Source organism: Calypte anna, chromosome 7 (assembly GCF_003957555.1).
Source record: "Calypte anna isolate BGI_N300 chromosome 7, bCalAnn1_v1.p, whole genome shotgun sequence".
NCBI lineage: Eukaryota > Metazoa > Chordata > Aves > Apodiformes > Trochilidae > Calypte > Calypte anna.
This window is the reverse complement of record NC_044253.1, coordinates 1,469,961-1,496,532: the sequence shown is the minus strand read 5'-3', so window position 1 is coordinate 1,496,532 and position 26,572 is coordinate 1,469,961. Positions and strand designations below refer to the sequence as shown.

The 26,572-nt window shown below is 44.1% G+C and overlaps 2 protein-coding genes across 6 annotated transcripts in view; both read right to left on the bottom strand.

The window, feature by feature from the left end:
• Nucleotides 1-983: 983 nt before the first annotated feature.
• Nucleotides 984-12,715, bottom strand: ARL5A (ADP ribosylation factor like GTPase 5A). Of its 4 annotated transcripts, XR_003987739.1 has the most exons (8): nt 12,315-12,701; nt 11,575-11,678; nt 10,350-10,410; nt 7,570-7,717; nt 6,402-6,485; nt 3,768-3,919; nt 2,163-3,133; nt 984-1,826 (listed from the first exon to the last, which is right to left on the bottom strand). XR_003987739.1 is itself a non-coding variant. In XM_030454030.1 (7 exons), exons 1-7 carry the CDS (start codon nt 12,335-12,337, stop codon nt 3,085-3,087), a joined length of 621 nt encoding a protein of 206 aa, XP_030309890.1. In that variant the 5' UTR covers nt 12,338-12,701; the 3' UTR covers nt 984-3,084. The 4 variants fall into 4 exon arrangements, 3 of the variants coding, with proteins under 3 accessions (XP_030309890.1, XP_030309891.1, XP_030309892.1); XM_030454030.1 differs by having other exon boundaries at nt 984-3,133; XM_030454031.1 differs by lacking the exon at nt 11,575-11,678 and having other exon boundaries at nt 984-3,133; nt 12,315-12,715.
• A 9,442-nt stretch (nt 12,716-22,157) lies between these two features.
• The window catches only part of CACNB4 (calcium voltage-gated channel auxiliary subunit beta 4), a 49,260-nt gene continuing 44,845 nt past the window's right edge, over nt 22,158-26,572 (bottom strand). Inside the window, exons 12-13 of one of the 2 annotated variants that reach the window (XM_030454582.1) lie at nt 25,683-25,868; nt 22,158-22,497 (exon numbers count right to left, since the gene is read on the bottom strand). In XM_030454582.1, coding sequence (XP_030310442.1) covers nt 22,237-22,497; nt 25,683-25,868 — 447 coding nt within the window. In that variant the 3' untranslated portion in view covers nt 22,158-22,236. Of the gene's footprint in view, nt 22,498-24,478; nt 25,016-25,682; nt 25,869-26,572 lie in introns of those variants that run through there. The other variant, XM_030454583.1, reaches the window with a different exon arrangement.

Below are 26,572 nucleotides of genomic sequence, written 5' to 3'. Positions count from 1 at the left end.
TGGTGACAGCCACACCACTGTGAGGGTGTCTGCTTGGGTGTTCTGAAGCTCTTCTCAGTGTTACCTGAGCAAACACACACTTCTTCTTGTGCAGAACCATCAGGCAGCCCAACCCTCCTCCAGAAGCTTTCCTTGCACTCTGTGGCTTCCATCACACCAGGGGAGAACCTGGGACTGTCCCCTCTCTTCACCAAGGGTTGACAAAGAGTTTCCCAGCTCCTAAGGATAAAACCCATCACCCTGGCAAATCCAGCACCTACAACAGGGTGTCTGCCTTTGGTTCCTGTGGTGCTGCTGTAGGCACCACTACATCCTGGCTATGAAGGGCACAGCTGCCCTCTGAAATATGATGGGATCACCAAACAGCAAGAAGAGAAGCATCACTGATACACCTGACCTCACACACACCTTAGTTTATTCTGTAGTCAGGTTAAGGCTGATTGCTCACTGCCCAACAGACAGCCAGGGATTTAATTCTGGGATTATAAACACTCCAGGGCACAAAACCCCCCGTTTGGAGAGGCAGACCTCAGGGGTGCACATCCCCAGTGCCCTGGCAGGGCTTGAGAGACAAAAAAGAAGTGAACCATGCAGTACCCTGAGGGCCACAGAGGGGGGAAGAGGCCAGGATACTGAGAGGGGGGAAAAAAAAGAGTAAACCTAAGTTTGGTTATGTGTAAACATCAGATGTCTGGGTGCAACCTAAGCCACACCTGAAACAAACACCACATTTCCATTCCATGGACATTCAGTGTTGTACAAATTCAGGCAAAGGAGTAAGCAGCAAATTCCAGCAAGAGCAGTGACCAGAACACTGCCCCATGATTTTTCCTCCATTGCCAGGACCAATGAGTTTACTTAAAAACAAACAAAAGCCCCAACACAAAGAGCCTGTGCAGGTCCAGGCAGGAGTATTTACCAACACCACTGCAAAACATTTTATGGGGATGAAAGGGAAGACACAAGACTCAAAAACCAAACACTTGGGTTCATAAGCAAGTCTGCTTTTTCTTTTTTTTAAGACTAGAAAACATACAATTCCATTTCATATGCAAGTGTGCACAGAGCTCGTTTCTTGAAGATACTATCAGATAAATTGAGAAAAAGTTTTTGCATTAAACTGTTATTCCTTCAAATGTTTATACATTTTGCAATACACCAGTTAAATACCAATACCTATGTGCATGCACTAGAAATATATGCATGTACACATTAAAATGTTTAACAAAGACAGCAGATTCCCTACCCGGTGAGCATCGGAAAGAGATACCAAAAATATATTTAAAAGTTATATTCTTTACCTGCCTTTGTTAAATACAGACTTTTGGAATTGCCTCCCTTCTCCTCCCCACCAGTTCCCAACATGATCCCCAGTGAAGCAGGCAAATGGGAAGGCAGATGAGCTGGCCAGATTATCCCATAACCACAGATAAGCACCTTAAAAAATTCAAATTACACCTTTTTTTTTTTTCTTTTTTTCTTTAAATTGTCTTTTCCATCCTTATCAGAGGTATGAGCTAAGGAAGGGAAGGGTAATTTTCAACAGGAGCTCTATTTCATTTTGCTTTACTCCCCCCCAGACACACATCTCCAAGATAAAAGCTTCTGATGAAGGCCACGTGCACCCCACAACACTGCTGACATCTCCCAGCACCCACTTGTCACCCCAGGGAGAAGCCTGTGCCCTCTGAAGCAGCAGCTCTGCATCACTTGCCTGGTTACAGCAGCAAGAGCAGAGCATCACATAGTGTTCTGACACCTCTTCACAACTCACCTGGGGACTGTGCAAGGGAGTTGTGTTTTCAAGAAGTGCTGCCCTGGAACTTCTGTGGGAACAGGATCAAGGGGTCACTTCCAGTAGTGTCACCTGGTTTGTTGCCCTTCCCCATCCCAGCTCCATCCATTGCACACAGATATTTTATGCTATCAAAGGAGAGCTGAAAAAAACACTTAATTGAGAGTATGACTTGGTTTGGAAGATTCCAGTGGGACTTTTAAACATACTTTTGTGCCTCTTCTTTGGTTAAAAAAAAAAAACAAATTAAAAACAAAAAATCAAAACAAAAAAGAGATGACGTTTTTCCCTTTATGACAGCTAAAGGTACTTCTACTAAGACCTGACTCAAAAATGAGCACTACTGAAAGAAAAAGAGAAGCAGTACCCCAGGACAGCATGACATGCACCTCATTCCATAAGGAACCACCTCATCCAATGACCACTGCAATAAAAAAGAACAAAACAGAAAATGTTTCCTTTTAAACTCTTTGGCAAATTTTAACTGTTTGCCAACACTGTAATCTGAAGTTCAGTCTCTGTGCCCTGATCATTAAGGCATCCTCCCTGGGTGAAGAAAAATCACTTGAGAAAGAAGCACTGATCTTCAAGAGAGAGAGTTTGCTTTATGAGTTTGTGGTGAGCCGACCGCCTGACAGATGCTACAGCCAGAGAGAGAACAGAGGGAAAGAAGTCATGACAGGTTGGCCATGTCAAGTATTAGTACTGCTGTCAACATACTGATTCAGCTTTACACACCGGTCTGAACAGATTGCAATTAACCTAAAACTGAGGTATAAATATACATAAATATGTACAGTACACATACAGGAAAATATTTTTGCATTTGTAACATTGGTAACCTTAAAAATACTGGAAAGTTGGTATCTATGCCATCAATTTGTTTGCTAATTTACTGGAATAATGAAGCCAACATCTTCAACTAGAGAGGACTACAATGGAATAATAAAGTCCAAAATTAACAGCTCCTTCCTCTCAGTTCCCCTTCCCCACGCTCAACACCGGGCTGCTGGGAGTGGCTGTATCTCAAAAAGAAGGCTCTGATCACAGCTGTCACCCGTGGCCTTGGAGGAAAACAAACAGGAAACCAAACTGGAGCCTCAACTGCATCTTTCTTTTTGCTGAGTGGTCTTAATTTATGTACAGGTACGTGTGTGTGCATCTATGTAGAAAATAAAGTTGAAATCAGTTCAGTATAAATACATCTAACCCATTAATTCTGCCACTGTGAAGGTAATCATGGGTACAGCTCTTCTTAAGCAATGTCTGTGCAAAGAGGTCATTAAAAATCATCTGATCTTAAGTCTTGACATCATCCATTCGAGTCCTTGGCACAGTCTGGAAAGAAAAGAGAGAATTTTTATAGAATTTTTATCATGCAACTCTCAGGATAAATTCAAAGCTAACTCCCTGGCACCAATTTAAATTCTTCCTAAGAAAACCTCTGTGATTCTGACTGAAGGCATTTCCAGAAACAATTCACTTCAATTGTGGTTGAGACTTCCCAGCTCTCATTATGCAATCTACAGGTGAGAGACTTCAGATCCCAGCACTTCAAGACATACACTGAATATTCTCTAATTCCCAGGGAATAATAGAATGGTTTGAGTTGGAGGGAACCTTCAAGATCATCTATGTCCAACTCCCTGCCATGTGTAGGGACACCTCCCACTAGACCAGATTATTATGATTATTCTTAAGAAATCAGAAGGTATTTTAGGTCATTCCCAACCCTGCCCTCCTTCAGGCCAAATCATATGAAGTTTTATCACTGTGAGGTGAGACAGTGGATTCCTTGTGAACACTGCTTTTCAGGTCACACTGATCCTCAGTCAGTATATCCTGAGCCTCCAACCCTTTAAGTGTCAGATTATCATTAACAGGGGAGGAATTGTATGCAAAACCCAAGCATTACAATAAAAATACCCAAATAATTCAAGACTCCCCTCCTGCAGAGCAGAACAGCTCTTACCCTTCTCCAGTTAGAGCACAGCATGCCTGAATGTGCCACTGGTGATCCTTAATTGAAGTCAGTTTCAGAAACTGAGATATTTCAGCTACTGTCATACACTCTTTAACATCTTGCTTATTAGCAAAGATCAGCAAACCTGCTTTTTTTAAGTCCTGGGGAGGAAGATAAAAAAAAGATGATTATTACAAACCAGCCCTGGGAGGCAAAAGATGTGATAGTAAAGTAGAGAACCATAAGCCCTACAAAAAAAAAAAATATAAAATAAAACAACCAAACCCAACCACCTCCACTCCAAAATGCTGCAGGCTGACTGACACACAACTTCAGCACAGCCTTTGATCCAGCAAACCCAACATCCAGTTTTTTCCTAGGATGCTCTGTGAAATGTACAAATATGTTCTTGTGCTCTGCGAGGACCTCACACCTCCAACCTTGCAGTTCCTTCCTGCCTCTGCATCCACAGCAACCTCTGCATCCTGGCTGTGCTGCGCACACACACACACACACACACACACCACAACACACACATACCACAACACACACCACACACACCACACACACACCACATACACACACACCCCACACACACCATGCACCACACACACCACGCACCACACACACACTCAACACACACACACTCAACACACACACACAAACACACACACACAAACACACACACACAAACACACACACACAAACACACACACACAAACACACACACACAAACACACACACACAAACACACACACACAAACACACACACACAAACACACACACACCACACACAAACACACACACAAACACACAAACACACACACACTCAGTCTCTGCCACACTCTCCAGGTTTGCTTTTATCCCCCAAGCAGCAGGTTGTGGAGCAGCTCTGAGGTGGGGTAAGAGCAGGGTTGCCCTGGCAGAACTTGGCAAGCCCTGGTGAGAGCTGTCCCAGGCTGGCAGGCAGGGTGGTGGCACCCAGCCAGGCTCACAGCTCCCCAGAGCCAGCAGCAGCTCCTGCAGCCCTGCCAGGGAAATTCCACCCATTAAGGAGCATTAAGAGTGCTGCTGACAGCGTTAAAGCTGCAGTCATGTTTTATTGAGAGCATTCACTGAATTTGTGGGAAATCGTCGCTGAGGCTGCTGGAGAATCAAAGGATGGAGCTCTGTGTCAGCAAGCAGAATCCAATCAACTTCCTCTGTGAGGACCATGCAATATTTAAAGCATCAGCACTGACAATTTTGAGAGCAGTGACTCTAGGGGCAAGCTTATTTTATCTTGAGCTGCTTGGAGTTGCACGAGGATGGGCACATATTAATGAAAAGCTCTTCCTCTGAGAGTGAAAAGGTCTTCCCAGGGAGCCCAGACAACTCCTCCACTTAAATGCCCATCAGGCATGATGGTTTTTACAAGCCAGAAAATTAATTCCCAAATGATCTACTGATCCAGAGAACAGATGGAACTTTTGGGGAACTTAAGTTTGCCCTAACAGAAATTTGATTGAACAGAAAACAGATTGAACCAGTTATCAGAAATAAATGATTTTCAAGGACATCAAGGAGAAGCTACTCAAAATAAATATTTAACTTTCATTTCAGCTTTGAGGTATTGCTGCTCCCTTCCTACGTCACAGCATCTGGAGTTAGCAGAATACACTGAAAACTTCCTGCTGGAAAACAATGGGCACATTTACTGCCAGGGGTGCTTTGTGGCACAGGAATAGTGTCCCCACACCAAAGCAGGGCATTCATGTGGAGCTCCAGACTTCCTCTGTTGCAGATTCAGCTCGTTAACAACTTCTGCATCTTCTTCTACAGATTATGAAACAGAAGATGCAGAATTTGTTTAGAGACTGGAGAGCAGACCTCTGAACTGCTGGTGATGACAGCAGCAGACACAAGGGCTACCCTGCCTCCCTGCCCCCTCTACCACAACCAAAACGAGCCAGACCTAACTTATTTTTTTAAACACCATTTTTCAATTTAAATACTGAGAATCTGAAATTCAAGACACTAAGCAAAGCACTCGTTTTCCCTCAAATGCTTTCAGATCACCCCAAGGAGACACACAGGCAGTCTTTGCCCTTCCTGCAGTCATCCACTAAACAGTGGCTACAGTTTCAGCTTCAGAGCTGCCTGGTTAAGACATATTATTAAGGCTGTATCTGTTTCACAGTGAGAACAGCAAACATCAAGCAATCACGAAGCTATGAAAAATAGTAATTAAGTTAATGGAGGAAACAATGTTTTTTTTAAAAACCTCTCTCATTCAGCTATTACCAGGGATTGAAATATAAAACCCACAAGTCATTTGCAGGTCCTAATTTCTGTATCACTGAAGCTCTCAAGAGTTGCAAAGCTGTTTTTGTGGGAGTTCTCCTGGGTAATTTAGTCATAATTTGCAGCTGTATTGTGAGTTGCAGAAGAGACAGAGCCTCCAGCAGGAACAAGACAGCTCTGACACAGTACAGCCTGCAGCTGGGAGAACCTGACCACTGCTGCCTGCCCTGAGCTGCCCTGCAGAGGCCTCTCCCCATCCTGCTGTCTCACAGTGTGAGGATGCACTTCCCTTCACATGTATCATCCAGATCTAACCCACAAAAAAAATATTAAAGCAAAGAAAAGAGAGGGTTTACTCACCTCGTGTGCTAACATTTTATACAGCTCTTCTTTAGTCACAGAAATTCGCTCTCTGTCTGTGCTGTCCACAACAACTATCACAAACTTTAAAAAGTGAAAAGTTATTAGTCAGAGAACAAGCTCTATCTCCCTGGCCACACACTTGTCAGCAGGACAGATTACTGCTCCCATCAGATTATCCAGGTGGATTATCAGACAGCATCCTATTCCAGATAAACCTCTCCCAGCCAGAGGGCGAGTACCCACAGCACTGGTATTGTTTACAACTTACACTGTGGTTTCTACACAAAAATAGCTCTGACACAACCTTTGACTTTCTATTTTCCATTTCCAAGTGAAAAAATGACATCAAACCCAAGTGTTTCTCTGTAAACACAGAGATTTTGCTCTTTGCTTGGCCTGAGGTAGCACACAGATCCCTCAAATGTGTTGTGGCCTTACAGAGGTGATACTGTACCAGCTTTCTCCCCCTACTTCAAATACCAACTTGCAAATAAGATTATTTGAAAGGGATTTTTTAAAAAAGCAATAAACTCTATGCTTCAAAAGTAAACATGCAGCTACACCTCATGACATCTTATAGGAACGCATGGGAGAACAAGGTTAAGTCTTTAAAAAAAACCCAACTTTTTTTAAAATCCACGATTGATAACACACAGGCAACCTTGATTTCAATCATTATTCTAATCAAGTATGTGCTGCAACTGCATTGCTAAAACAGTTGCTGAAAACCTTGGGTATCCTTAAATAAACTGCTGATGGGAGCTTGCAAAACAGAGCTCCCACTGGTTTAGAGGAAAACTTTTGAGCTTTCAGTCTTCCTCCTCCCCTAAAACACAGGTTTTAGAGTCATGGTCCACAAGAGGGGACCTGCAGACCCAGGGATCCACAACACCCAGACCAACTGAGCACCTGCCCTAAGGTGGCAGATCCTGGGATCCTTACAAACCAGTTGGTTTGACTTGCAACTTGTATCATGCATCTCACAGAAGAAATATAAAGGTGAGTGGTACAACTTGTAAAGAGGAGACTTCAAAAATCAAACCAGGAGTAGCCTGAAGTAGCCACATCCCAAAGGCAGTTCAGGCAGCCCCTCTGGGAGCAGAGATCTGAAGTGCCTTCTCCAGCAGTGGTGCCACCAAGCCCCCAGGCAGGCACCCAGCCTCACCTCAGTGTTTGTGTAGTAGGTGTTCCATGAAGAGCGGAGAGATTCCTGCCCTCCAATGTCCCACATCAGGAACCGGGTGTTGTTGACCACAATCTCCTCCACGTTGCTCCCAATGGTGGGTGAGGTGTGAACCACTTCATTCATGGAGCTGCAGAGGGAAAGGAGAGGCTCAGTGAAGTGCAAGCTCCCTGCTTCGTGGAGTATCTGAGGGCTCAAACTGACCTATTCCTACAAAACCTCAACTCCATGGTTCCTCCCAGGTGGAAAGTTTAGGGGGAGATTTATAGCAAACACTCCTCATGAAAACACAGAGGAGGTTTGACAAATAAAAATAAGAGGCTCCCCAGGGAGGTGGTTGAGTATCCATCCCTGAATGTGTTTAAAATGAGCCTGGATGTGGTGCTTGGGGACGTGGTTTAGTGTGGGTCACCAGGAACAGGGTAACAGGGTTAGGATGAGGTTGGACTCCCTGATCTTGAAGGTCTTTTCCAGCCTGAGCAATTCTATGATTGTAAATAAAAGCAGCAATAAAAAGGGACTCAGATAGTAATCAAATGAACTATATAATGTTCTGTGAACTATATAATAATCAAATTATAAAGCTGAGAGAGCATTCGTGAACAAAACTATATTATAGTTAATTAAATCAGAAAGCTGAGAGAGTATTTGCTTCAGAAGCTGTTTTAAGCAGCCAGCTTCTCTTTTTCCAGGCTGATTTTGGCACCCATGGGGCAGAGCAGTTGTTTTGCTTCAAGAATGTGGTTAAGCCACAGGATTTCCAAGGTTGCAGAAAATCAGCTGCTCATCATCCAACTCCACCAAACACACTACACCTGCCTCTCCTTCCAGCACAGGCCTCTAAGACCACACTTGCTTCACAGTGCAGTTGCTTGATGTCCAAACTTCCTTCAGCACAGTCTTAACAACTCTTTGGTTATAAACATACACCTTTTGGTTTTCATACTCCTGAAGTTTTAAGGTGTTTAAACTCTACTGCATGAGACATGCAAAAAAATTCCCAGTGGCTTCAAGGAAAACATCAACCACTTTCAAAGAACTTAATTATTTTTTCATCTGATAATTCTGGTGGGGCTCGGTTCTTTTCTCCATTTTACCTGAACATTTTTGAATCTTTAGCAGAGGTTTTGGTTAACAGTGACAGCAATTTGACACTTGTAATGGTGGTGGAGTATTTCTCGAAGGGGATACAGAGACCTGAGGAGATAAAGGGCTGGTGTGGTGCTTGGGAAGAGATCCATCAGGAATCTCCCTTTTTCAGCTGAACCTGCAGCCTTATTCTCATTCGAGCTGCTGGCATCTCACAGTCTGCAGCACGATAGGTGGATTTTTCCCTTGGCACTAACCTACACTGGTTGTCCTGCTGGTTATCTCTGCCTGTCTCATAGGAAGAGTTAAAGATACTCATTCATGCTCACCCTGCCAGAAAGAACCAGAGTAAGAGGAAAAATGGGTTATGCACAGATGGAGGCAGAGCTCTAGGAGGAAGCAAGCAGGAGAAGAGAGGGCAGCAGTCAGGCAGAGCCCTGCCAAAGCAGCAAAGGGAAGGGGAATACAAGAAGAGGAAGTGCTGTGGATCTTCAGGGGGTGTACAGGGAAAGGAGGCACACAGAGATCCACTGTAGTAAAAGGGAAAAGAAAACCCTGAGACAGCAGAAATAAGATGAGAAAAAGACTCCAGAGACATTCGTGGAGGGAGAGACACAGCCAGCATTGAAATGCATTGAGAAGGGCCCTCAGCTGCAGCAGCTTCTAGTCTTGAAAAATATTCTACATTCTGTTTATGCTTTTTAAAATCCCCCACTGCTGATTTAAATAACAACCACCACCTTTGTCTTTTCCCTGTCTCTGCAGAGCATGCTGGGGCATGAGTGGCTGGAAATGCTACACGAGTTTCATGTTTCAGAAAGGCAAAGGCAGGCTGTAAGTTGATAAACCCCAAACGCTTTAAGAAAGCAAAATGTAAGTGTAGGATTGGACCAGTATGGCCCCATGGCTTAGCAGGAATTATTTCTGGAATATCAGACTGCTTCATGTGAGGAATCCCAAATCTGTTTCTATTACCAAGAGACCTCGAGTCTCCCATCCCACCTAGAAGCTCCTGAGTCTGCAGACAAATTTGTACCCTTTTATCAAACTGCAGTTGGAGACCAGAGATCCAAAGCTCATCAAAGTTTCATGTGCACCAGGCAGCAAGGTTAACACCAGACAAACAGAACTCAGGGCCACCATCACAGGCAGAAGCTGCAGGACAGCTGGTGGCCCAAATCAAGCCCAGGCTAGGCTGCCACCAGCTGCAGAGCCAGCGCTCAGCCTGCACCACAGAGCAGATCTTGGCTCAGGGGACACAAGCCCCATCAGGGAGAGCTCAGGCTCCACTGCCTTGCTCCTCAGAGAATCGCTTGGTGACTGTCTGCATGCTGTGGGCTCCCATCACTTGAGGAGGATTGTTCCTGTGGCTCCTCCTCAATACAATCATCTTTCATGGAGCTGGCAAACAGCCTGCATGGTTACAGCAAAGGCAGTTGTGATGAAGTGGTAACAGCAATGTAATCTGATAAATAAAAAGCTCTGAACAAAACCTAATTCATTGGCCAGGCACAAGGCAGAGCTCTCCAAGCTCTCAGCACAGGCTCTGACCCACTGTCCCCTGCACTGCTCAGGAATCTTCAGAGTGATGCTCAAAAAGTGCAAACTAACATGGAAAGCAGCAGCAACATGGCAGAGCAGTACACACAACCACACCTGCAGTTCATACTTACAATTGATACAGAATGGTGGTTTTTCCTGCATTATCCAGACCAACAATGATTACTTTGTGCTCTGAAATAAAAATACCACTAGTAAGTCACATAGTTAACTTTGCTATCATGATAACAACTGTGTTATGAAACAAGGCCAGCGTTGCAGCTTTTGACTGATTTCCTAAGCAAACACTGACAAACTCCAGGTGCCACATTTCATGGGCCAGACCCAACAGTCTGTTTGTCTGTAGGGGTGTACAAACCCCCAGAGCTGTTCTGAGTAGGTTTGTGACTGTCTGCTTGTCCCCAGATGCACATCTTCAGGAGCCATTTCTAAGAGATTAATCTGGGTTTTTTCCTCACTGCTACAACAACCTTTCCCAAGCTTCTACATCTTTGTAGCAGCTCACAACAGGCTGGGCTCCCTCTTTCTCCCCAGTTGTTCTCCAGAAGGCACAGATGTTACGTGTTCATTTCCAAGGCCATGGGCTGCAACACCTTAAATCTCTGTGCTAAGAGTTGTTAAAAAACCCCAAGAGCACCAACCAGCACTGTAAGCAGGGTGATCCACCTGCCTCCCTCAGTGTCCCCTTTTCCTTTCAGCAGGTCTGGAACCAGGAGAGCAGATCTGCCTCTGAATATGTGCCTGGATGCATTCACCCAATTTAGTCTCAGGTGAACCAAGGAGCACTACACAAAACTACCTTGACACACACACAGACACATTCTGGAGCTCGATGCCACAGCCAATTATTGCTTCTGCTCAGCACCTTCCTTCCCATACATCACAAAACTGCACTTGAATCCTACAGCTGGTGTTGTCAAGCTCATTCAGATTTATGATTTCCAAGAGGAGTGAGTGCTGCCTGCTCTCAGCTTCATTACACAACTTTTTCCTTGCACAAATAACCTTGGGACTATTTGTGCAAGTAAAAGCTTGGTGAGAAGGGGCTTTCTTCCCCTCCCTTCCCCAGTGGTCCACCAGGGCAACAAAAAGCCACTGCAAGTCTGCCCAAGCTACAGACGACCAGAGATCAATTCCTTCAGTTAGCCAAGCACACTCACATTGATTTCTCACAGAGGAGAGAGGGAGGGGAGAGGGGTCAGGTAAGTGGGGTATCTTGGTCTTGATTTTATCAATATTGTGTGGTTTTGCAAGGTTGTCTTACATACCATCAAATACAAATTCCAGCTTTTAAATAACTTTGCATAACTGCACAATATTGTAAAAATGTCTGCTTACCTGACCCCACATAACTAGGGACTTTTGTTTCTGGTGTGGTTGTTGCCAGCATAGTGGATGTTAGGAAATCAGCTGGAACAGAAGGTCTGAGGTGGGGCTGGATGCTACAAGACAAAAATACGGTGTTGTATTTGCACTAAGTGTTAACGGGCACATCACTGGGACATTCAACATGCATGTGTATTTCAGTTCACCCAAAATCAAATTTAAAAGCCCTCACTAACACACGCAGGAGTGTCAGCATGTGTTTTAAAGTTACAGCTCTCGTTAAAACCTTAGTGTCAGGAGACAGGCGTTACAGACCCGAAGTTACTCAGAACATCCACCCCGTACAGGAGGTGTTTTCCCAGACACCCAGCTTTATCACTCAACCCCCTTAGCACTGCTAACTCTGCAGACCACAAGATGAACCTACACGCTACAAAGACACGCAGCTGCACACTTAACATCCTCCTTCCAGGAAAAAAGGTTAAAACCCTCCAAGTTTTATCCTCCCGGGCCATCCCCCCCCCCTCCCTAGGCCAGGGCTGGCAACCGCCCCCACCTCGCCCTTCAGCCCCGAAGCTGGGCCGCTTCCCCAGGCCGAACCCCCCATCCTGACCCCCAACCCACCTCCCCGAACCCCCCAGCCGGCCCGGCCATCGCCCTCAGGCCCGGCCCGGCCCCTGACACCTTCATGGGGCCGCCTCCTCCTCCTCCTCCTGCCCCTTCCCTTCCCTCCCGCCGCTTCGCCCTCTCACCCTGATGGTTGAACAGCCTCCATATCCTGGTGAAGAGGATCCCCATCCTCAGCCGGGACAGCTCCGGGTCAGGCCGGTTCCTCAGCGCCTCGCTGGGGGGGTTATCCCCGTCCCCACACACACACAGACGGACACACACGGACCCCCCGAGCCCCTCCGCGCCTCACGGCCCGGCCCAACGCTCGCTTTGCCGGCGGGAAGGCGGGCGGAGGCCTCGCCGGCCGTCCACACACACGGACATCGCCGATGGTCACCACAAACCACCACCCCTCAAAGCTCTCCCTGCCGACTCCTCTCTCCTTCCCTCCCCTTTTCCCCGGGGTCGGCGGCAGCCGAGCGGGGAGGAGAAACGAGCGGCGACGGCACCGCTGACCCCGGCGGCCACCGTAGGGACGGAGGAGGGAGAGGAGGAGGAGGAGAAGGGGAAGGGAAGGCGGTGCCGTGATGTCAGAGGGCGGGCAGCCGCCATTACGCGGCTCCGCCTCAGGATGCCGCAAGTCTTGGGGGTTTCTCCTCGGTGGCTGAAAACCTCAGGGTTTTTTTTTTTTTTTTTAAAGAAAACCTTGTCAAAACCTTGTGACTGTGGCTGCCCCATCCCTGGCAGTGTCTTAGCACAAGCTGGATGGGGCTCGGAGCAACCTGGGTTTGGTGGGAGGTGTTCGTGCGCAGGTGGTCCTGGAGCTCCCTTCACCATTCCCGGAGTTTGCCTTCCCGTGGGTTGTGCCTCACACGGGGGTTTCCATCGCTGGGATCTGCACTTTCTTCCGCAGGGATGGGCATGGCAGAGGAACGCGTCTTTGGTTTTTAAACACCACGCGGTAAAGCCAGCCCCACACCTGCAGCTCTGAAAAGAAAAGGAAAAACATTTAAAATGCAAATTTGACTTCAGGAGGGACGGTGTAGTAGGGGAGGCAGGGTTTTAAGCTCAAAAGGCAGGTTTTTAAGTTGAAAAGGCATCTCTGAAGCGCAGTTTGAAGGTTACCACCACAGCAATAAATGTCCTGGGTAACAAGTCAGCCTGTTACAACTCTTTTATCAGGGTAAAAATGAATCATGCACTGCAGTGGTAACACATCTGTAGACCTCTGGGTTTAAAATAACCAGGTGTGATGTATTATGGACCATGATGTTCAGGGCTTACCCCTTTTCCAGCATTAACAGCAATACAGCATCAGCTGAGAAGCACAGCAGGGAAAAACACAGCCCAGACACCTTCAAGCTGGCCCTGAAAACCTCCCCATGCAGAGCAGCCACTGGCAGTCTGCGAAAGAGAAAGTCCCTGAATATGAAGGCTCTTCACCCTTCGTGGTTTTGGCCCGCTGCTTCAGAACGATATTGTTAATTTTTAACCTCAAAGATGACAAGCGAGGACAGGGAGGTGAAGGGACGCGGCGGGAAGCGTCAGCCTGGGCACAGCGTCTGGATGGCAGGTGAGGGAGCAGCTCCTCCAGCGTCACACACCTTCCACAAGTTCAGCATCCAGCCTGCAATGGAGTTAATTATTCATTAGCTGACAATTATCCCCCTTTTCTGCCTTCCCTCAGCTGAGCATCTGAGAGGCGTACAATGCGTTTCTATGCTGAGTTCTTCTGGTGTAAACGGAGTGAGCCTGAAGCCCCTGGACTCATCCCAGGGTTGGGCAGGCTGCACAGCTACGTGAGGGGGTTGCAAAATTCAGTTAAATAATTTATTTTTGGTTCTTTGAATAGAGGAATATCAGTCTGTTGGGGTTTTTTTTCCTCCACCTAGGGCCCCTTGGTCCTGCCACATAACACCTCTGGATACTGACAGCTCAGCAGTACCTGGCAGCTGCAAAAAACAGTGACAGTTTTACAAGATAAATGATTATATGGTGTGCTGGAGGACTATGAAAAGTCCATCCCTTCCTTCTCTCTTTTGGTTAAATTATCATTTAAGACACTTCTCTGTCAGCCTGGTTTAACCTGTACTGTACTGCTGCTTTTTTCACGTGCCATCGCTAGTGCTGGGCTTTCCAGTGCTGGTGGAAGCTTTCTAAGAAGCACTCAAATCACCTCGTGGTGAATGCAGTGACACCATTTCCTCCTGGAAACTCAAAAAGCCTTTTTCAGGTCGTGTACATTTTGTTTTGTTCCAAGCAAGTGTGAAGCAGAGTGGGACATCTGAACTTTTCTGTGCTGGAGGAGTGTGTCACTTGCCTACAGAAGGATTTCATCAGTGGAGGGGAAAATGGCTCTACAAAGAAACCCAAACACAGACAAGTGGCTTACTAACTTTTAGCTTCATACGAGAACACACAACAGAATGTATTTTTGCTGTGTTATGTATGTTTGAAAGACCTTTAAGCTTTTTCTTAACAGCTTAGATGAAAACTGGCGTGCGTTGTAGCCGGTTCTGAACACTTAGGACAATTCAATTCAACAGCATTTTAAAAGCCCTGCACGTGCATTGGAAATGTAACAGCCAACATTAATTCATGTGCAACAAGCAGCTTACCTGGGAAATGCCTTCCACTGTGCCCTGGTTATGGCAGGCACTGCCAGGCCCGGAGAGATGGGAGAGAGGAACACCCAGTGTGGGAAAAGGCCCAAGCCCTGCCAAGAGCCCCCACTGCTCTTCCCTCCAGCAGGAACCCCAGGAGAAGGGCAGGTACAGTGCCCTCACTGCTCTGCTGGGGCTCAGCACCACCCCGGGATGCTCTGCACCCCTTTTGGGCCCTGCTGCTGTGCTGGGATTGACAGCACTGTGCTTCCAGATGGGTTGGATGATCACAGCATCTCTGTTAGGCTGCTGGTTTTTGGTACTCACTCTTTGGAAGAGGCAGCACCTTTCAGTCCTTCAGTGCTTCCAAGATACTATAAAGAGTGTTTAATATTCTTTTAATTATTCCTCAGCTCCTGAATACCTCGGATCATTCTGGTGAAACCCTCTATCTAGGAACCAATCTGGAGTCTCTATGACATCATCCTGAGGACCAGATCCAAAGACCACCAAGGTTCATGAGAATCCTTCAGCTGAGCAGCTGCCTCAAAGTATTTTACTCCTCAGCGGACTACTGAGATCCTTTATGTTTATGCATTTCTGAGCTGCAGCTATTTAAAAGCAGATAGATTTAAAAATAAACAGCATTCACTTCAAGACCAGATGCATCTCCTTCTTCAGAATCTCATTAATTTGTACTAGAACTGCTAGCACGTGAAGCTGCTGCCAGAAGCTCTTGGCACACAACAAGAATACCGCAGCACTCGGAACCATTTTCCCAAGAGACTCTTCTGAGCTTATTTGTGATCCTGAGTGCAGGGTACAAAGAGACTTAAAAGACTTTGAAACGGTTTGTAGCTTTTTTCATTTATTGTAGAAAAATTATTGTAATGCAGTTCATTTTTGTACATCTAAATTCCATAAAACAAATCCATAGAAATGAGGATACTATCAGCATGCAGTCTGCATTTTCTTTTTTAAATTATTCTGATCACAAAAATAACAACACTTTTTTTCTTTTTTCCTTTGAAAGCCACTAAAAGCAGAGGGAGAGCAAAGCATGCAACACTGTACACATTTGCATAGTATATTTTACCCAGCATGCCTTGTAGAATGCTACACATACAGTATCTATAGAAGTAAAAACAGAAAGGGGCAAACCAGCAGAAAAGAAAACACAAATTTGTGGGTGTTTTGGGGTAAAGGCAGTAATGTCCTTACCAGCCTGACTCTGAACTGGTCCCCAGTGAGGCTGGAGGTAGCACCACCCAGCTATCACTGGGGACCAGTCCGGGTGAGAAACGGATTTTCTGGGGTGTGAGAAGCCCAAGGCCCATAGTTTGCAGTTTGACTGTTTTTATCTTCTTTTTTCACCACCCTGTCTCTCAGGCACGCACACAATTTGCATTTTGCTCCCCTCTCCCCTGAGCTGTTCCTGTCCAACCTGCCTGACTCTTGGCAGGAGAAGGGCATCAGGTGTGTCTCCAATGGAGCCACACCTCAGGCTCCACCTGCTCTTTATGCTGACCTTCCTTTTCCTTTGAAATCCTCAGCAGTGTCAGTGGAAGTGCTGGGTGGAATCCTCCATCTTGTGCAACATCCTTCCCTCACCTCCCCATCCCCATCCCCGTGCACCAAAGCACCAGGAACTTATTTACTGGGAGAATTTCACTCCCAGCCTTGGGCTACTGCTGTGTCTGTGGTACAGTCATCAGTTCTATGCCAAAATCCAAAGTTACTAATTTCAGTTTGGGGAAGGAAATTAGCAGAAATGAATGCAGTGGACTTTCTTATTTTAAAAGGATGAGGGCTGTTTGGTTTTGGGTTGTTTTTTTTTTCATTAATTAATACAGAAAGAATGCAAGTTATTGAGGAACCAATCGCATATGCAAAATGCAAGGCTTAGAAATAAACTGCTGAAGTATCAGGCAGCAAGTGAAACTGATCACTAATGCAATAAATCCACTGATGCTGGATCAAAATATCTAAACAACCTCCCACCCCCCCTTTTTTTTTCCAAAAACACAATGCCAAATGCAATAGTGGAATTATTGTGAATTTGTGCTATTACAAATGTGCTTTTTCCTTGCTCTGTTTTTACATCATTGGCAAAATATATTATTCTGTACTGTACAACACATTTGCTCACTAAGTGGATTTTCTACTGCTTATACAGAGTAGAATTTTAATATCACAGGGGACTGTGGCATTAGACTGAATTCCATTTTGCTTTCCAGGAAATATTTGTAAGGCATATGATCATCAGTAAGTGGCATTTAAGGTCAGATCTTGCAACTACTGACTCTCAGAGAAGACACTACTAACCACTGAACAGCATCCAGCAGTAGGTGTCTGTAGGATCTAGTCCAGGTAGTAACTCACTGCCAGGAAGCTACTCCCAGCTTCCCAATTTGCAAAGGAATAAAGGGATGACACACTCATTAACATTTAAAAACTCTACCTTCTCCCCAGATTCTCTAGATGGATTAAATCACAATAATTGTCTTGATTTTTAAATTAATTCCCCAAATAATGAGAGAGATCTTAACACAGATTTCAATACTAAGTAGCATTTTCACCTCTTTCTCCAAGCTAAATCCTTGTATATATTTTACAACACTATTAAAATGTCCCTTTGCTTTTTAAAGACCATTAGTTTCCTATATAAAATAAATTGGACTCAACAATCTTAACAGAGGTTGTTGAAATGATGACTCTCCAAATAATACACACTCTTTTGGCATCATTTTAAAGACAGTGGGAACTTAATTTCCCCAGAGTGAAACCTGGCTCCATGACAGCATCTTGTCCTCTTTGTGGGTCTGTATGAAGGAATGAGAGGAAACTGCTATAAAACATATGTATTCTAGGGTAATATAACCCAATTTTAAAATAGACATTTTTAGGAGCAAAACCAGATTTGTATAAATGGTGTTTTACAAAACACACATCTCATTTGTCATTTGTGGTCTTCACTTATTTTTGGTTAAAAAAAAAATAAGAAACAAGACCACAGAATCAAGGGCAGGCTTCAGAAGCACTGAGCAAACAGCAGAGAATGTATTTAATACATTCTTAAAAGAAAAATGACTCATGGGAGCCCCACCTAGCTTGAATCAGTACACTATAAAGCAGTAGTATTATCAATCTTCTTTTGAGAATGGTAATGTCAGTAAAAACAGGAGATTCTGGGACGTTTCAGAGCAGCCCACAGTACCCAAACCAAACTGAACTCAGAAGCTTGGCTGTCAAACTGAACCTGAAGCTAGAGGCCAGCACACATCCCAAGGAACTGCCCTCATCTTGCCATTCCCACAGCCACCTTTCCTCCTTTTCTGGCATTTTCACTCTCCTAAAGTAGGTAAGCAAACATTATTTTAAAAGCAGGGAGCAGAGGAGATTAAACCCCCCAATAGTGACTCCAGAAGCAGCTTTCAGTCCTGGAGAGAACACAGCAAACAGCTTTGTTTGCAGCAACCCCCACGCTGACACCGTGAGTCTGACCCCCAGCAGCTGCCTCTCCGAGCCCCTCCCTGCCCCAGCAAACTCCCTTCAGCTGGGCCCAGCAGAATTAAGTCAAAAAGCCCCAGAACCAGCAGCAGGATGAGCACCCCACACCCTAAAACAGTGGCACTGACAGGAGACAGCAGCACCCACTGCAGGAACTGCTCTCTTGCCTCCTGCCAGGCACCAAACCCGGGGGAGCTGCTGGACTGCCATGGCAAGGGGATTTTTCATGATAAAATCCACTACAGATTCTCAAGATCAACCAGTTTAGAAAATGATCATTTAATTTGGCCCACTGATTAAAACATGGTATAGAACAGCTTTGGTTGCATTCCCTTAAGAATAATTTCTTAATAGACCAGAAAGCATCATCAGCTGTGAGCTGCACATCCCGTGGGTACATGTTCATCTATGGGCAAATACAACTTGCCAAAGTTGTTATTGTTAAAATTTTAACAATTAATTAAATTAAAATTAAATTAAAATTTTAACAATTAATTGTCTTTAAAGTGGCTTCAGGGTTTTTAAAATACCTTGTGAATTCATTCACAAACATATGAACTGACATTTGTTGTCTTTAGGTACCGAGATTGTTACCATCACCTTTATTGGCTTAATTGTCATTCATCCAAAAGTGTCCTAATGACAAACTCAGGTAACAACAAAATTAAAAAAATAATAATCAATGTTTTTGAAACCTTTCCTCTGTATAAGCCAGAGTTTAGGAACAGACCCCTGATCTTTAATGCTTTAGTAACAAGAAGAAATGTGACGAGGACTGGAAAATTAGTCTTAATTGTCTTCATTCAGGAATACATGAACTTCACAACTTTATATAGTGCCATTGCATAATAAATCACAATACAGCTGGCTAGCATTGCTGAAGTTCTAATGCAAATACTATGAGTTAACATGTCCTGATCAACACTGCAGCTTTTACTGATTACTGTGTTTCCTAAAAATAATTCATTTCAAATAAAGAGTTCCCATAGCTTGTGTCTAGAATAAACTAAGAATCTATTAGCATGTTCAGTATATTTGTACTTAAAGATATATCTACCTTCAAAGAATAAAACCCACCAGCAAGCCAGGAGAGCTGCTGGATCATGTATAAATGGGTCCTTATGTTAAAATGGAACGGGCAGTGGGACAGGAGAGGGCAAACTCATTACACACACAATTAAAGTAAACTTAAACCCATGTAATGAAAAACTTGGTGTGTTTGTTCAAGACAGTGCCTGACTTCCCTCACAAGCTTGTTCTCAGTAGAACAAAGTAGTCTTGGCACTTCAAGATGCTGCAGGTGATGGGATCTGTGCATACGTGTTGTGTAGATCCTTCCCTTTGCTAGGATGACATGGAAGACTTCAAAACAAGGCTCCAAGAGGCTCTAGAAATAAATGACATTTTTGTCTAGGAAATGATAAAGCAGTAACCTTGTTTACTAGAAAATACATGTAGGTGCTTTGCAGCTACCTGCCATTAAAATGCAAATATCTTCAAGCAGTTAAATGATCTGATCCCTAATGCTACTACAGAATAAACAGCTGTCTAATCTAGGTTTATACATCTCAGTGCATCCTCTGCAAGTAATACTTTAAATGCACACAAACAAGAAACTTATTAAAGCTTATAGAAAAAATGGTTTGCCTAATGCCTTCTTTCTCATGCAGGTATGTGTGCTGTACATGTAACAAAGATTTGTAAAAATTACTGGAGAATGCTCCACTGTGCTATAGCAGAAAATAGAGAAGGCAGCTGAAGCTACCCTGCCCAGACCAGATCTTGCCCTGCTTTCCCAGCCTAAACGCTCACCTGGGATCTGCAAGCAAGCATTCAGCCTGAGAAAATCCAACAGGATCAGGCCTGACTTATCCATTCTTAACTCTGTTACTCCAATGGATGTAGGTATTTTCCTTTTATTTTTTCTTTTTTTCTTGGTAACTGGCCCACCGGAATCGTCTCGGTGCTGAGGGCTGCCTTTTGGGCAGTGAAGTTGTTGGAAAAACAAACTGTGCCTCTGCAGTTTTTTGGTGCTGCTAGAGATGGACTTTTTTTTTCTTTTCTGTACCAGATACAAGGTGAAATATTTTTCTCATTGTTAGCATCAAGAAGACAACCAGACTTACTGGTGGTTGAAAATACCAGTGATCTTCACGGGCTGGTCAAGGAAGTAGAAGAAACCATAATATTCAGGAAATGAATTCAGTGCTACATGCTTTTAAAGCCTCCTTTTAGCAGGCTTTGGGAAGAAAAGTAAATCTAAAATTAATCATCCTCCCTTTTTGAAAGAAAAGACTTCTGAGATGAACTCGCATGAAAAAACGCATGCTCAGCACAGTTCAAGTTTTTGTCAGTTTTAGAAACTGCAGTGGGAAACTTCAGGAGTCTCTGCTTAAAGCCATGAGTGGGTGGGACAAAATCAGGGTCAACTGTGGTCATCTTTTCAATGACATTGGATCTAAGGCTTCACTGATCATGTAAGACATGAGGTCTAACCCCACAAACTCATCTGTTCAAAGAAACTGAGTAGGTGAAAAGAAGCGACTTAGGAAGTAAGGCAGCAGTTAATCTCCAAACATTTATCAGAGTTCCTTAAACCAATCTGTCAGCTCTACGACTTTACTGTGAGCAGACCTCTTGCTGATACCCCGTGTTTATTGCAAGCTGATTCTGACCAGTATTTCATTGTTAATGGTCATCATTTAGGAATGTTTAACCCCGCTCCCTTCCCTCGGGTCTCATTACGGAAATTTAAACTGATCTGGAGAGTTCTTGTGTGACGCTGGAATTCTTGAGACATTCAAAGGTGGATTTTAAAAGATGGAACATGTAGGTAGGTGCTGAGAGGTACTGGGATGTAGGTACTCTACATACTGGGTAAGAAGAGTGTATTGTTTGCCATTGAAAAAGGCAGAATGCTTAAAAAAGAAAGAACGGGAGAAAAAATATTACGCATCTCTACATCAATGTTCCATTTTGGGACTACTAGCTGTCAGCAGGAAAACAAGAGGAAAAAAAAGACAAAAAAGACTACACTCAACCTCTAATCACATCAACTACCCTTAAGTTTTTTCCTATTTCTGCTTCCCCTTGCCCTGTCAGAGCTCATCGTTGCTGACTGCAACAAAAATGTCAGTACTGGCTAAAGTAAAAGGAATCATTTTGCTGCAACATTCATGCCAGGTCTAAAAATAATTTCAAACTGGAAAGTATTTTTTAACTGCTGCAATAATTTGTGATATTTGGCACTCTCAATAGTTTACATTTGGTTTGCCTGAAAAAGCCATTCTGGAAATAAGTGGTTAGAATAAATCCTTTTATTCTAAGAAGAAATGTAAATTGAGCTTCCAGCAAACAAATCCTGTTGCTGACTTTCTGGCTTCTACTGGTTTGTAATTTCCAGATTTTTCATTTGTATTTGTTTGTTTGTTTGTTTTTTCCAACTGACTGCAACATGCTCAAGTCGACTTTCCAGTCAATTCACCCAAATTCCAACAGGAATTGGTTTATAAATTGGTTCCAACTGGAACTGGTCATTTGGAATTTCCAGCACAGGAAATTATTTTATAGGTGCCTTGATAAGTATCCTAAATTACACACAGATGTGTCTAATACCTAACGACAAGAAAAAGTATGGCTAGAAATGCAAATGCTGTACTGAAATAAATAAATAAATAAACAGACAAATTTCAAGAACAACCTATGTATGATTGGGCAGAAACACAAGGGCATGATAACCTGTTTTGTTTTGGGTTTTTTTGCCCCCTACTTAACATCAAATGACAGCAGAGTGCAGCGCCGGTATCACCACGTCACACCTGCCAAATTAAGATGATTTTTTTGTGTGTGTTTTGTTTCTGTTGTTGGTTTTTTTGTTGTTTTTTTTTTTCCCTAGCTACATTACGGCAAGTTATCAACTGATGAATCCTATTTTTTCCCCAGGTTCTTGAACTCAAAGCCTGTGTCGTGAATCATGGCTGTATCCTCCCGGGGATCCTCGGTTCCTGTGGGGTTTGTACGTGTCCTGGTATGAGTCAGAGTATTCTTCTTCCACTAGAGGATAGTGATCTCGGCTGTGTTGGGAACTGGAAGACAAGCGGTTCCTGCTCTTCCGAGCCCTTTCATTGGGATAATTTTCATCTGAGGCCATCAGACTCCGACGCTCAACTGGAGAGTTCTCTGCGGAATGGCTGCTGTGCCGCGCGCGCTGGCTCTGCGAGTGCCAAAGAAGCCCAGCGTTAGTACAGACACAGAGCACTCTGCTTCTCAGCTGCTTCTCAGCCTTAACTCTGAGGTCTTTCAGAATCCATCCACTTTCCTCATTTTCTACTAAACGCTACAGGAGTGGGGTGCAAGAACTGCCTGGTTCCTAGAGCTGAAAGCAGACCAAAGGTGGGATTACAAGGTGGTGGTGGCTTTGTCCATCGCTACAGGCCACTCAGCATGAAAAGTGAGCTGATGTAGTCAGCATTTATCACTTTTCTCTGATCATGAACATAACATTCATGCTTCTCTTCTGCTTAGGAAATTTTTGAGCACTGCTTTATGTGGTTTTAGAAAACAACTGAAGATCTTTGTGGGTTTTCTGGGGTTTTTTGTGGTTTTTTTTAAGATGCAGCTCTGAGCCCTATTTAAACCTTAATATGGTCAAACAAATGCTGGACTGGCAGCCAGGCAGCTAAGGAGTGGACAGCATTATTAGATATTAACAAATTCTTTCAATAAAACATAATAAACATTTTGAATATGTTGACAGAAAATCCTTTTCTAAGATAATTAATTATTTAGCCTTTGCTATCAGGTTCCCATAACGATCCTGTGCAGCATTTATCACACAAAAATAATTAGTTGTATTTTTTTGCCAGGAAACTGGCACAATAAAGAGGTGTAAGTGTGGCACAAAGCTGGTGTGGATACATGCTGGTTTTGCACCCCAGATAACCTCTGATCCTGCAGCCCAGCTGGAATGGTAAACTGCACTTGATTTGCTGCAGTAATGGACTTAAAATGCAAATCCCCTGCAGCCTAAGAAACACATATCCCCAAAACTTGTGCTGCAGGGTTCCAGTCCATTTGCTGCAGTTAGACTGAACCATGAAGGTTTAATCCTAATCTGGGATTAGTCACAAAGGCAAACCAGTGGCACCTAGGAGTTAGCAATGACAGAATTTGTTCTTTTGTTGAGGCTGCAAACACACACAGCTCAACACTGACACCTTCCCCTTTGAGGTAAGGTCATGACCAAGGACCACAGAGCCACCAGATGGGACAGGGCAGGAGCACTGTCGTGTGAACCCTCCCTTTGACTCTGACTCTGCTGCATCTATGCCATTTGACTTCACCTTGAGAACCTTCCTGGAACCCAAAGAATCAGAATTTTCTCAGTAAACTAAAGTTCAAGCCACAGCCAAGTGAAAAAGGGATGCTCCTAAATCCTGCTGAGGTGAAGGCTCTACAGAGTGTCCCAGCAAATCTGCATCAGTCTCAGCTGTGACTGTGACATGAGGCTTGGGGCTTCTGGCAGGCAGTTCCCCAAAGTATCAGGTGAGAAGGAGTCACAAGGGCATAAGAAGCATAAATTCTTCATATATCATATGTCCCTCAACTACTTTAATTCCTAGGATTTGCATGAGTGCTCTCTTATCACCACACCACATCATTACAGTTTAAAATGATGCAAATCCTTCTGAAGGGCTGAATTAATAAAAAACCTCTAGGTGGATGGGCACTATGGGAGATGGAAATCCTTACTGCCAGGTAGAACAGCAGAAGTCTTTAAATGGGCCTGAATATTCCAGTGTTCCAGAGGCCAAATCCTGCAGTCTCTGGTTGGGCATCATTCACTCAGGGAGAAATTTACCCCTCTGCAGAGAACTAGCACCATCCAAGTCCCACCTAAGCCTTCACAATTTGGGTGAAGTGGGGATTATGTGATGCATACCTTCAGCCAGCCCACTGCACAGGGGTGATTTTCATCTTCAGTGTGAGTTTTCCCTAAGTAAATGGAGCAACATGGCACAGTTACTGCTGGTGTCCATTGATCAGAGAGAAATAAATGCCTGAAAAAAATTCTCTGGATACACCCAGTTTTCAAAATGGAACTGAAGAGGTGAAAGTGCTACAGATGGCATTTTGTTGTCATGAAGGGATGGAAAACTTGAATTTTGAGGCAAGTGAAAATGGAAACAACAGTTCACATGTGCATGTTGACAGAACAGTGCTTGTGCATTCAGCCAGTCAAGGAACAGTGACTTACTGGTTCTAATAAAACCAAGCACAGCATTAGAAACGTGAGTATCAAGTACCATGCACCTTCAGTGAAGTGCAATCCACTCACAGACAAAAACAGAACAATACAAAAAAAGCTTTATGTTCATTAAAAACACTGAGCAATGCATCATTTCCTGCAAAACTGTTACCTGCTTCCAGATACTCTACAAGCAGAACAGAGGTTAGCACTGTCAGGTGAACTACTCATTACATGGCATCTGCTCAACTCTGCTTTCTCCACACATCAGAAAGTGCACACTCCTGGGAAGCCACACACATACACAACTCCTGAAACCTTCACTCTTAAAAATGCCTTGCAATCCTGACCTCCTCAAGCATTCAGAACTATTTTAATCAAAGACATTTGCTGTTTTCAAACTTAGTAAAGCACGTACTTCTCATTAAGGACTATTTACATGCCACGTTTGAAGTTTCAAAGTTCAGCCGTTTTTGAGCTATCCCTGTGGAAAAAAAGGGTCAGAATTTTTTTCAATGGGTTAAAAAAAAAAATATATATATATATGTATTTTATTCACACTCAAAGAACTCACAAAGGTGAAGACAATTTGCTGATACAAGAGACAAGCATGGAAGTTTTTCACCCAAGAAGTGAATGTTTTGTGAAGTCATGAGGATAGAAATAACAGGCAACATTTTAGACAGTGTTCTGCATTCTTAAATACAGGAGCTGTGAGCCCAACTGCTGTGATGTACTGCACACACTTAATCTGACAGGGTCTCATTTGCAAGGACATTTTTTTCCAGATTAAAAGGACATTTTCTAATACTGCTATAATACCACTTGTGTCATTTAACTCTTCCTCAAGAACTCAGCCCTTGCCAGAAAATTTATGGCCATTTTATTTGCCATTAGATCAAAGAGCAGTCAATGAGTGCTCTCTAATTAGTGGTCCAGCACTCAGCTGACAAACTGCTTCTGCAGGGCCTGAACCTGCCTTCTGCTGCTGGCAGTGGCCAAGCAGTGAGGAGTAACACAGCAAACAGAAATTATCCTCTAGAAAACAGAACTTATTCTCTAGAAAACAACAGCACACTATTTCCCCCTAGACTAAAACCAAACCCCACCTGTTCTGCCCTGGTGTTTGGGGCTGGGATGGGTTTTCATACCTGTAAGCCAGAGATTGCAGCAGGGTACGGTGAGAGCGCGGTGGATCCCAAATTCCTGCCCAGGAGAGGAGTCATGGGTGTGCTGCTGGTGGTGTGAGTAGCACGCCAGTAAGCCTCCAGGTACTCTGCCAAGTGCTCACAAGCATCTTCCAGCTGGTTTTCATCCAAAATGACATCAAACATTTCCTGATCACAACAACAACGGAGTTGGGCTTGTTACAGTATTATAGGGGAAGAGGAAAGAGATGCTCACCAGGCTCATCCTTCAGAATGCAATAAATTACAATCAAGAGCACAGGATTCCAAAAGAAAATGATACAAGGTGACCAAGCAATAAGTCAAATAATCACTGAATGTAAGGTGATCAAAAGCCAAGGCCCTCAGAAATGACTGAACCCTTTCAGAGAGCTTCACCAAGGCTGCATCAGCCCTACCACGCTCAAAGGCAGAAGACTCCTTCACTGAATTTATTTTGCTCTGGGAGGAGCTCACAGTCCTGTCCTCAGACCTGCTCCCCAGGCAGCCCACAGAGCAGCTCTCTACCTGTGAAGGTAAAAGGAATTCCAAGCCATGCAGCTTCTGTGCTACCCAAGGAGACAAAGGGACACTCAGCAGCAGACAAGGTTTGCAGATATCAGCATGAGGAGTGCTGATAACAGCTGATAACAAAACCATCACCAGCCAAGTCCCTCAAAAGAAAGATATCTGCAGCAGTGAAAATTCATACAGTTCATCTTTTCATCTTAACTCACAAGTGGAAAAAACCTATTGTGCAAACAGCATGGGAAATGAAAAATAACTGCAGGTGTTGCAGGTGTTAAAAGCAACTGAGAAACCACAGGCTGCTTTTCCTCCATGCATATTTATAGATCTAACCAGCACACACAGAG